General features: G+C 46.3%; 1 protein-coding gene across 2 annotated transcripts in view; it reads left to right on the forward strand.

Moving 5' to 3' along the window:
* SHROOM2 (shroom family member 2) overlaps nucleotides 1-12,064 on the forward strand; it is a 163,517-nt gene that overhangs the window by 94,317 nt on the left and 57,136 nt on the right. For both annotated transcript variants that reach the window (XM_030934444.1, XM_030934445.1), the window contains exon 3: nucleotides 9,561-9,692. In XM_030934444.1, the coding sequence (XP_030790304.1) occupies nucleotides 9,561-9,692 (132 nt within the window). The remainder of the gene's footprint in view (nucleotides 1-9,560; nucleotides 9,693-12,064) is intronic.

A 12,064-nucleotide genomic window follows, 5' to 3' on the forward strand; every position in this document is an offset into this window, starting at 1 on the left:
GAGAAGTGTTATTTAGTTGTAATAGCATTTCACTACTGCCACATTCAATTCATTTATGGTGGTAGTGCCTGTAACTTTTTATTCAGAGGAATTCGTGGACCTTCCTCTCCCTGCCTCTCCGATTTTGCCACTGAGTTTCATCTCTTTTCACGGTCCGGGCTCAACGTGTCTTTGCTGCACCGCGACTCTAAAGTCTCTTTTATTGGTTACTTTCCCTAAACTTCATCTCTCTTCTCTATACCTTGGTTTTTGTTTTTCTATGAAGAATATCTTCTTAACTCTTCTAGTACCGTGGGTAACCATGGGCTCTGGGAAGGAAATTTGAGGATGAATTGAGTAAAAATACAGTAAATTATTACGGGCTTTATGTAATGAGCAGAACTCCAGGAAGGGCGAGGTGGGGATATTGTTTGCTGAGATCTTCTAGTGGGAATATTGTTAGCTGAGATCTTCTTTGCATCTATTTACGTGGCTAGAATGGATATAGGATAGCATTTAGAGGACAGCAGTCTTGCAATCTCTTGTTGCTTTTTTTTTTGGTATGGCTTTTGCCATGTGTATACTGATATATTGACTCAACAGGTTAAACTTTTTGTGTCTTTATTCTTATATCCGTGGTGTTCATCCTTAAGGCTGTATAAAATGAGTCATATTAATGACTGCACACTTGAATATACTAAGTTTCTTTGCCAACAGATTCATTCTGTTGAAACATAGCCAGGAAATTGTGTGGGTGCCCTTTTTAAAACATCAAGCTGAATGAAATGATGATTTGACACTTGGGGCATATATGGTTAAACACAAGTGGTTTGGATACTGGGACAGAGATCGTCTTTTTTTTTCCCCCTGTCTTTCCAACAGTAATGGGTTTGTAGAAATGAAGATTGCAGAGGTTAATGGGAAAAACAAGTCATTCGGGTCTGCTCCACTCCTCTGTTCTGTGCTGCTCGGTTCTGCCTGTGGCTTCTGTGGCTTTCCTCCGCAGTCTTCTCTGCCATAGGACTCAGGTTGAACACCAGAGGTTGAGGCCAGAGGTGGGGCACGCTCCTGCTAGGGGTGAGGCAGGCAGGCTGGCTGGGTGGAGAGCAATTCTGGGGCTCTCACCCCACGTGAATGCTGCTGCTGGGCCCTGGCGTTTGCTTACAATGCAGCTCTGATGTCTCAGTTTCAGCTACTTAGGTCATTTGGGAATTTTTATCTTACCTCAGTTCTCTTCATGTTTAAAAGCAGGAACTACTTGCCTCTTATCTCCTAGGACCATAGACTTTATCAGGCATGATGTCACCATTCACACAGGCATTGCCCGCACCACTGCCCGGGAAAAGACACTGCATATAAATCTTCCCACAGTGCCTTTGGGAGGTGACTTTTCTTATAGAAAATACATGCAGAATTAACCATTTCTAGAATGCTCTGGTGTATTTGTATACATTCATGTGATGTATGTGAGAAGCACTCCCACCACGTGGTTGAAATCATTCCTTTAGGTCCCGCTTTCCAGGAGCTTGCAGCTGAGTGGGCTGAAGAGCTCTCACAAGTGCAGACTCAGAGGAAGGAAGGGTGAAAGTCGATCCAGGAAAGTCTTTGCTGAGGACAGGCCGGTGGAGCCATCCTTTGCAGCTGAGGCAGTTTTGAGAGGCAGATATAAACGTCTGCCAGGTGCTCCAAAGCTGGAAGCCATAGCTGGAAGTTCTAGTGAGAACAGTAGAGGGGGAGGCTTGGGAGAAGGAGGTGGAAACGCAGAATGGGGCCAGCACACAGCGGCTCACACAGAGCTGCTCAGGTGGTGCAGACACTCCTGGCCCACTGCAGCCCAGACTTCCTAGGTCTTGGGGAACTGAGAATTTGCTTTATCTGCCAAGACCCCAGATACTATAGATGCTGCCAGCCCAGGGAGCATGCTCTGAGAACGCCTGGACTAGACCACAGAGAACCTAGGAGCATGGACTTCCTTCTGTGGAAACTGGGAGCAGCTGATGGTTCTAGAGTGAGGGCAAGACCTGGCCAGAGCTGTGTTGCATGCAGGGAGACTGATCTGGCAGGAGGTGCAGGCAGACTGGGAGAGGAAGAAGCCTTCCAGAGGATTGGCAGGAAAAGGAAGGAAGCAGAGTCAGAGTTGGGGTTCATTTGATGTTTGCAGAGAGGTGGTTTTTGTTTAAAGGATTAGCAGAGTGTGAGCAATTGCCAGGTAAATTCCGCTCTCCCCAGACCCTGGGGTCTGACATCAGGAAGCTTGTCACAGTCCCTGAGGCCCCCAGAGTGTTTCCAGGGCTTCCCATCCTGGCCCTGTATCTGCAAGGCCTTTCCAACTACGGACTCTTCTTTCAAACCCTGCTCTTCCTGTGCAATACCACCACCACCACCCCCGTTCCCCCATCGCAATTTGCAGGCAGGGAGACCAGGTGGGCCTGTGTTTCAGACCGTAGGCTCCCAGCAGGCCAAGGCGCCTCCCATCCCAGACCCTGCCTTGGCCTCCAGCCAGTGCTCTTACTGTGCGCTTAGTTAGCTGGGGGCACGAAACACAAACTATTTCTCTTGGGAGGTGGTGCTTCTTTGCTTTCTTCTAAAAGGTTAGGAAAATAACCCAACACTTGTGATTCTTTCTTTGTTGCTTGCTTGCTTGCTTGCTTGCTTGCTTGCTTGCTTGCTTGCTTGCTTGCTTTCTTTCTTTCTTTCTTTCTTTCTTTCTTTCTTTCTTTCTTTCTTTCTTTCTTTTCTTTCTGTGTGAGGGAAGGGAAGGAATTCTGCTCCTTGTGAATAATAAAGATTTCCTTGAAACAGTTCTTGTAATAATTCCTTTTAAAAATAAAACAGGATATTTGATATCTAATCTGTTGTTCTTTCTTTTTTTTAGAGATGGAGTCTTGTTCTGTCACCCAGGCAGAAGAACAGTGGTGCAATAATAGCTCACTGCAGCCTTGAACTCCTGGGCTCAAGCATACAGCTGTTGTTCTTAATGTTCAATGACATCCTAGCATTTTTTTATATTTGTGATCTAAACCCTGTCCTTAAAAAAAAAAAAAAAAAAAAAAACCACCCAAAACACTACCTAGCATATAAAATTACTCTAAAAAATTGAAGTAAGTTTCAATTAAGTTTGGTATACAATCTGTGGGAAGGGATTTCAGGGCAACCCACCATTAGAATGAATAGTTCCATCTGGAGTACCAGAAAACTCGGTATTATCAATACCATGGTGTTTTGTTATATGAAAGGAATAGTATGCATTGACTACAGGTTATGTTTTGGAAGAATGATAATGGCCTGGGCCGGGTGTGGTGGCTCATGCCTGTAATCCCAGCACTTTGGGAGTCCGAGGTGGGAGGATTGCTTGAGCACAGGAGTTCAAGACCAGCCTGGGTGACATGATGAGACCTCATCTCTTTAAAAAATTTTTAAATTAAATAGATAGCATTTTAAATGGTAATGGCTTGGGAGAATGGTCACAAAACCAGGCAGACTGGGGAAAGAAAGGCACTCTTCAAGTCTGCAGGATGAAAGGGAATGCACAGAAACATGTGTGTCCTGGTCCTGCACATGAGACCCACAGTTCTAGGGACAAGGTGATTTAAAGCATTTAAAGAGTGTGTGGCTTGTGCAGGAGGAAACACCACAGCCTTCCATCTACTCAAGTCTTTCTGGGAGCCCTTGAAACTCAGCCAGAGGGACTGTGAGTGTAGGCGGGCTCTAGGTGGCGCCAGAGCTCTCTGTCCCCAACTCCACAGGTCTGTGGTTGAGCGACCAGAATGTAGGGGCTGAAGGTCCCCCCACCATCTCCTTATCAACACCAGTCCAGCTGTTTCAGAGGTGCCAACAAACAGAAACCAGTCTGACCCTGGCTTGATCCCCAAATACTTTGATTATGCATCAGGAAATTCAGAGGACTTGGGAAAGAAAGCATATATATTTTAGTAAATTTTCACTGTCCACAGTAACCAAGATATCTTCAGTTAAAGCAGAAAGAGTATAACTCTTTTCACTGTGTGTCTTCATTTGCTTATTTTAAAAAAAATATCCCTAGGCCAGGTACAGGGGCTCATGCCTGTAATCCCAGCACTTTGAAAGGCCAAGGCAGGCAGATTTCTTGAGCTCAGGAGTGTGAGGCCAGCCTGGGCAACATAATGAGACCCCGTCTCTCATTATACAAAAAGTTAGCTGGGCGTGGTGGTGTGTGTCTGTGGTCCCAGCTACTCAAGAGGCTGAGGTGGGAGGATCACTTGAGCCCAGGAGGTTGAGACTGCAGTAAGCCATGATTGCGTCACTGTACTCCAGCCTGGGTGGCAGAGGGAGAGCCTGTCAAAACAAAACAAACGAACAAAAAAAGCCACAATTCGTATAAGAACTGCTGACTGTGTCATATATGAGAACACATATATCTGTATATTATCTTTTTAAAAAGGAGCTTCTGGGTTTGTTTTCATTTTTTCATTGCCTCATACAGCATTGCTCATTTGCTTCAGACAGTTTGAAAGGTGTAAACCAGGTAAGATGCATTTTATGAAGGCATGGAAGTCTCATTTCCATGCCAGGTTCCCTGCCTGCCTCCGACAACTCCCACCCAAGCTGCCTTCTGCACATGCATTCCCGTCCATGGGAAGCCCTCTTCCATGCCATCAACCTCCCTGGCTGTGATGCCCCTGTTCGGACTCTCCTATCTTCCTCTTTCCCTGGCCTGCATTTTAACCTCAACCCTGTGTCTTTTTGTCCCCACCGATGGACACATCCACAGGGATGTCCCATAGCTGTGGGAGATGCACAGTATACACTTTGGGTTTTTGTTGTTGTTGATAATTATGGTAAAATACACACAAAATTTACCATCCTAACCATTGTGGTGTTCAGTAGTGTTAAGTGTATTCACGTCATGCAACCAACCTCTAGAAACTCGTTTCATCTTGCAAAACAGAGGCTCTATATGCATTAAACAGCAACTTCTCAGTCTCCTCTCCCCCACCCCTGGCAACCACCATTCTACTTTCTGCATTCATGATTTTGACAAATCAGGTACCTCATGTAAGTTGAATCATACAGTATTTGTCCTTTTGTAACTGGCTACTGTCACGTAGCATACCGTCCCCAAGGTTCTTCCATGTTGTAGCATATGTCAAAATTTCCTTTTTATTGCCAAGTAATATTCCATTGTATGGACAGACCACATTTTGTTTGTCCAGTCTTCCACCCACGGAACAGTATACGTTTTGACTAAATGTCCAGCTGTTAAAGTCTGTATTAGATACAAGCTGAATGTCATCATTACAGAATAAACTTCTAAGGTAAAAGAGTAAATCTGGTATGATTATTACAATTTTGTTTTAAAACATAATATTCAGATTTCAACAGAATGACATTTTGGTCCAGAAACGGGATTGTTTAGCCGTCTCAGCTGCTAGAAGGCTTCTGTGGTCATTGCCTTATTCATTTGCAACACTAAATTAATTTTTATTTTAGCCTGAGGCCAGTGGAAGGTTGAGATGTGTTTTGGGTTTTTTGGCTAACTGCTGGTTTAGGTTAATGTTACCACCAAGCTGCTGTCTCCTGAATGTAACTGACCAAGTTAAAGGGTTAATTTCTCTTCATACTTGGATTTAAGGAATCGGTGCATGGGGATGATTCATTTTCTTTGAAACAGTTCTGCAAACTGAAGCTTTGTGTACATGGGGAGGAAGATACCTCCTGGATATTTTCAGAAGCAGATTTAAGGCTGAACATAGCGGCGCATGCCTGTAATCTCAATGCTTTCGGAGGCTGAGGCAGGAGAGTTGCTTGAGGCCAGGAGTTTGAGACCAGCCTGGGCAACATAGCAAGACCCCATCTCTACAAAAAATTAAAAATAAAAATTATTATATTTTTAAAAGCAGATTTAAGATGATTACTCTCCATTTTGATCTTCTTTGCTGCATGAAAAGTTGCCCCAAAATTAGTGGTGTCAAATAGAATTTCTAGTCATAAAATTGAGCACAAAGCAATTGACCTACACGGAGGTACTCAGAAGCATGCTATGTGTTAGGACTGGCTATTTCAAGATTTAAAAATATGCTCTAGAAAATCTCCAAAAGGTAGTTATCTGCACATTATGAAAGTGTTGGGGAGGGAGGCAGTGTAAACAGTCACTGTGCTAGGGTCACGGGCAGCAGACAGTAGCAGGCGGGTAGCAGCGTCCCTGCCATGCAGGTGAGATGGGGTTACTATATCTCTAAGGCAGTGCTCCAGCTGCAGGGCTGCAGATGTTCCATATCTGTGCTGCCCATGCAGTAGCCACTACCCACATGTGGTCATTGAGCACTCACAATGTGGCCAGAATGACCAAGGAGCTGAACTTTGGCTTTTGTCACTTTGAATAAATTAACCACTTATGAATGAGGGTAAGTGACTTCCCTCTTCCCTCATGACTCGTCAGTGGCTACACCCGGGATTGATGTGCATCTGTCCAGGGCCAAAGCTAGGAATAGAGGCAGGGCACAGCTGGGACTCACTCTCTCCCTTACCCCATGACAGGGGCCTTCCGCGGGGTTGGCTTGCACCTTGGTTCTGGCTGCCAACTGGGTTCCTCAGTCTTTTTCCACGTTGCCTCTGCAGGGGCCATATGTGCAAATGACTTCCTTCTCTCCTGTGTCTGGTGCGTGGGCCAGGAGGTTGGGCGACAGCTGGGGCTGGCTGGTGTTGCTTTCCACACGGCCTTTCCGCGTGGCTCACTTGGGCTTCCTCATGCCATGGCATCGCAAAGTCACTGAATTCCTCATAATCTATCACGTGTGTGTATGTGTATGTGTGTGTGTGTATATATATATATATATATTTTTTTTTTACTTTATTTTTTTTATTATTTTTTTACTTTATTATTATTTTTTAAGATGGAGTCTTGCTCTGTTGCCCAGGCTGGAGTGCAGTGGCATGATCTTGGCTCACTGCAACCTCTGCCTCCCGGGTTTATGCCATTCTCCTGCCTCACACCCGGCTAATTTTTTGTGTTTTTATTAGAGACGGGGTTTCACTGTGTTAGCCAGGATGGTCTCGATCTCCTGACCTCGTGATCCACCTGCCTCAGCCTCCCAAAGTGCTGGGATTACAGGCGTGAGCCACCACGCCTGGCCTACACATATATTATTTTTTAAGAGACAAGGTCTTGCTCTGTCACCTAGGCTGGAATGCAGTAGTGCAAACATGGCTCACTACAGCCTCAACCTCCTGGGCTCCCTGGTAGCTGCAACGACAGGCATGTGCCACCACGCCTGGCTGATTTTTTATTTTTGTGCAGAGATGGGGTCTTGCTATGCTGCCCAGGCTGATCTCAAACTCCTGGCCGAAAGCAGTCCTCCCACAGCAGCCTCTCAAAGTGCTGGGATTACAGGTGTGAGCCACAGCACCCAGTCATTTGCATGCATACTTTGTGAGAACAAAATCTGCTGTTAATATTCTTATATGTGCTTGCTAATGATAGTTTATCCGGGAGAACTTTTATTATACCCATGGAGAACTGCTGACCCTCTAAACCAGCTAGCAGCCCAGTTACTCCCATAGCAGGGTTGAACTAGGGTCGTCTTGAGTGTCAGACGTTTTCTTTTCCTAGCCTTCTCTTTTTTTCCCCTTTCCTCCAGTTTCAGTCAGTCTAGTTTATTTTCCTCATTAATTAACTATAAAGGAAGATGAAAGAAGTTGTGGATGTCATAGCACAGAGAAAGCCAGCTGAAAATGAAATTCACATGGCCAGAACCTTCCTTACGAGGATTTTGAGAAATTCCATGAGGTACAGTCTGGGTTTTACAATTGCTTTCCTTCCATGGGGTGCTGAATTTGTCTTTTATACTTTCTCTTTGGTTCCTGGGAAACTATCATAAAGTCAGCATGTTCCACATTTTGCCACCCATATACTTTTCCTCGTTAAAATGATCTGAGTCATCGAAAGGTTTGTGTTATAAATGCTTTTCAGTTTTATTTTGTAAGATGTTCTTTATTGCATAATATTCTTTAATGTTTTTGCCTGCTGGGAAAAACGTCTGATCTCCACAAAGTATTTAAAGAGGACTACTTGAGCTTGTTCTCCATTCTTGATTGGGCTATCAGCTGTCAGTTCTGTCCCAAATTAGAGAAAAGTAAAGCTGGCTTCCTACCATGAGGCTGGAGAAGTGAGCGCGGAAGGATCTCCCACCCGGCAATGTTCCCCCGGAGGCCCTATTGCATTACCGACATCCATCGGGATTTCTAACCAGACACCTCATCACATCTGGGCAGATGTGGCCAAGACACTAAGAAGACACACATGGGATGGTGGGGACTGTGGCGGGGGAGCGCAGGAAAGCCCCTCTGTGTTCAGGAGCCCTGGCTGAAGGGACTCTAGCCTTTTGGTGCGGGTTGTCATGACACCCTGGGGGGATCTTTGGTTGACTAAGAGACTCAGGGTAAGATGCGGCTACTAGTCTTAGTCAACCAGAAGGTGGCTGTCTTTACTTTGTTACCTAGGTAAACAGACACAGATAAGCTGTCTGAACTCTGTGTGACCCGGCTGCCTGGGGGACTCATTTACCTTTTCTCCAGCAAAAGATAGGAGGTTCTCTGTGTGTTCATGTTGGGGCGGGCAGAGGGCAAAATTTGTGTACTCGTTTATTTAGAATAAATGTTCTTTATTTTTACATTTATAAGATTTTAAATTGACAAGTTAACCATATTTATGGAGGAACACATTTTAGAGATAAGGGCCGGCCGGGTGCAGTGGCCTGCACCTGTAATCCCAGTACCTTGGGAGGCCAAGGTGAGTGGATCACTTGAGGTCAGGAGTTCAAGACCAGCCTGGCCAACATGGTGAAACCTGGTCTCTACTAAAAATACAGAAATTAGCTGGGCGTGGTGGTGAGCGCCTGTAATCCCAGCTACTTGGGAGGCTAAGGCAGGAGAAACACTTGAACCTGGGAGGCCCAGGTTGCAGTGATCCATTGCACTCCAGCCTGGGCGACAAAGTGAGACTCCATCTCAAAAATAAAGATAAGGGCTGCTGCACATCTGGAGCCTGTGATTCCCACTCTGGTTAGGGCAAATGGGTAGTGAGCAAAAATCTAAAAAGAAGGTGTGGATTTGGATTAAGTGTGCAACCCCTGAACATGGTGCCATGCGCCTGCCTGAGTTGCTGTGACCAGTGTCAGTCTCTGCACTGTTTGGCACAAGCGTGCGCGCTGTGCGCATTCCCTGAACCCCCTGCACTGTTTGACTCGAGCGCACATGCGCTGCGTGCAGTCCCCGAGCTCCCTGCACTGTGGCATGAGCACACGTGCGCTGTGTGCGGTCCTCGAGACCCCTGCACTGTTTGGCACGAGAGCGCATGCGCTGTGTGCGGTCCTCAACCCCCTGCACTGTTCGTTTGGCACAAGCGCACGTGCTGTGTGCGGTCCCGAGCCCCCTGCACTGTTTGGCACAAGCGCACGTGCGCTGTGTGCGGTCCTCAAGCCCCCTGTACTGTTTGGCATGAGCGTGTGCCCTGTGTGCGGTCCCTGAGCCCCCTGCACTGTTTGGCACGAGGGTGAGCGCTGTGTGCAGTCCCTGACCCCCGCCTCCCCTGCGTTCTTTTCTAGGAGGAGCGAGCTGGGCTGGAGGCCTCACTCCTGGCATGCCACCAAGTTCTCTGACAGCCATCCTGAGCTAGCGGCCTCCCGGTTCCCCTCCGCCAGCAGCTGTCCTTCCTGGTCTGGCCGACACCATGCGAGGTAGGCACCCATTCCCGTCCAGGACGCCAGGTTTGTTCCGCCTTCTACAGGGAGCACACTCCTGACTGCAGAATTATTTTGATGTTTCTGATGAGACTGGGCCACTGACACATAATCACAGTTGGAGTGCTCTGAATTTTTGACTGAACTGGCAAGCATGTGACACAAAATGAAATGGCAAGACAAGGCGTGAGCAAGAAGGGGAGCATAGGACTTGGGTTTTGGCCAAGCTCCTTTGGGATTGACCAGGTGGGATGCCAGGCGGTAGGGTTCTGAGCCGGTGGGATGGCGTCTACCGCACCCCTCTCCTTTCCAGGGTTTTACACACGGACTGGAAGGCAGGAGAGCTATATGGGGCAGCAGGTGTATCTTGTAAAAGCTCCCAAGAGGTTCTGTTAAGCTTTGGTAGCCTCTCCTCAACCCTCTTGGCGTTAGTGGCAGTATCCTCACTTGTCTCCTGTTAAGAGGATGGCGGTAACAGCAGATAGTCTGGTTTTGGTGTGCGTGTGTGGATGTCTCCCTGCTTATGTGAGTGTGTGTGTGTGTATCTGTGTGTGTTTATGGGTGTGAGTGGTGTATGAGTGTGCATGTGTATTTCTACATGTTTGTGTGTCCTTGTATGTGTATGAGTGTTCATGTGTCCATCTGTATGTGTTCATGTGTGCCTGTATGTGTGCATGTGCATCTGTTTGCTTGTATGTGCATGTGTGTGCACGTGTATATGTATATGTGAGTGTGTGAGTATGAGTGAGCATGTCTGGTGTGTGTGTGTGCACAGGTATGTGCATGTGTTTGGAGCTAATGTAACCACTCAGTTTTTGGCTATTAATAAATACTGGTCTTGGCTGGGCGCAATGGTTCATGCCCGTAATCCCAACACTTTGGGAAGCTAATGTGGGAAGATTGCTTGAGTTCAAGACCACCCGGGACAACACAGCAAGACCCCATCTCTATTAAAAATAAAAGAAAATTAGCTGGGCACTGTGTGAACACCTATAATCCCGGCTACTCAGGAGACTGAGGCAGTAGGATCACTGAAGCCCAGGAGTTCAAGGCTGCAGTGAGCTATGATTGCACCACTGCACTCCAGTCTGGGCAACAGAGCAAGACCTCGTCTCTTAAAAAAAAAAAAAAAAAAAAAATACTGGTCTGTAAAATTGCAAGGTAAAGATTTATATGACATGAAAGAAAGACAACTGAAATATAATATTACCCCTCAAGTGACGAAAGATGATGGTATTTAGAGCCCAGTGTAGTTTTGAAACACACACACACACACACACAGATTCTCAACTGAGTAGTAACACTTAAGTGAACGGTGGGCCTTTTATTTTATTCCTGAAGTGGCTCAAGGTAGTAAGATCTCCATTAAGCCAATTTGGCAGTCTCTTGATGAAAGAAACATGCACACTGCCCACATCTGTGTGGAAACAGTGCTCAGAGTTCTCTAGATCTGCTTGGACTTGGGATCTCGCAGAAAAATCCCTTCCGGAATATTGGTGGGTAGTCAGGAGCATGCCCCGGGTTTGAGGATACGTGGTCTGTTCTTACAGAAGATGGTGGGAAACCCAAACAGTCCTTTTCCTCCCACAGTTGACAGCCAGTTGTTCTGTAGTAGTCTGTCCTGGTCACATGGTTCTCTCATTCTCCACCAACCTAGTGGAGCCACAGCTTCTTCCTATTGAAGGGTGAATGTCTCAGCTTTGTTGAGCTTTAAAGAAAACACTTAACATCCTGGATAAATAGTTTCACCATTGAGAGCTAGCTCTCAGTCACACACAGTTATTACCTTACGGAGGATTCAATGTTTCAACTCACTGTTAATTTCATCCTCTTAGACGCCATCCTGTTTAGGAGCCTGTGTTTTTTGGTGTTAGCGTCAATAACTCTGTTGTAACTAGTTAGCTGAAAGCTGAACACAGCAGTGTGTGATATTGTTATTATTATTATTATCTTTGAAACAGGGTTTTACTCTGTTGCCCAGGCTGGAGTGCAGTGGTGCAGTCACAGCTCACTGCAGCCTCAGCCTCCCAGGCTCAAGCCATCTTCCCACCTCAGCCTCCCAAGTAGCTGGGACTACAGGCATGCACCACCACATCCAGCCAATGTTTTAAAAAGTTTTTATAGAGATGGGGGTCTCACTATGTTGCCAAGTAAGGCTGGTCTCAAACTCCTGGCCTTGAGTGATCCTCTGGCCTCAAGTGATCCTACTGCCTTAGCCTCTCAAAGCACTGGAATTTCAAGTGTGAGCCACCAAACCTGGTGTGTAACAGGTTAGCTAGTAAATGTTTTTGGCTTTGCGGGCCACACATCTCTGTTTCAGTTACTCAACTCTGCCATTATAGCACAAGAGCAGCCACAGACGAAATGCA

The sequence above is a fragment of the Rhinopithecus roxellana genome, chromosome 7 (assembly GCF_007565055.1).
Source record: "Rhinopithecus roxellana isolate Shanxi Qingling chromosome 7, ASM756505v1, whole genome shotgun sequence".
In the NCBI taxonomy this organism is placed as follows: Eukaryota; Metazoa; Chordata; class Mammalia; order Primates; family Cercopithecidae; genus Rhinopithecus; species Rhinopithecus roxellana.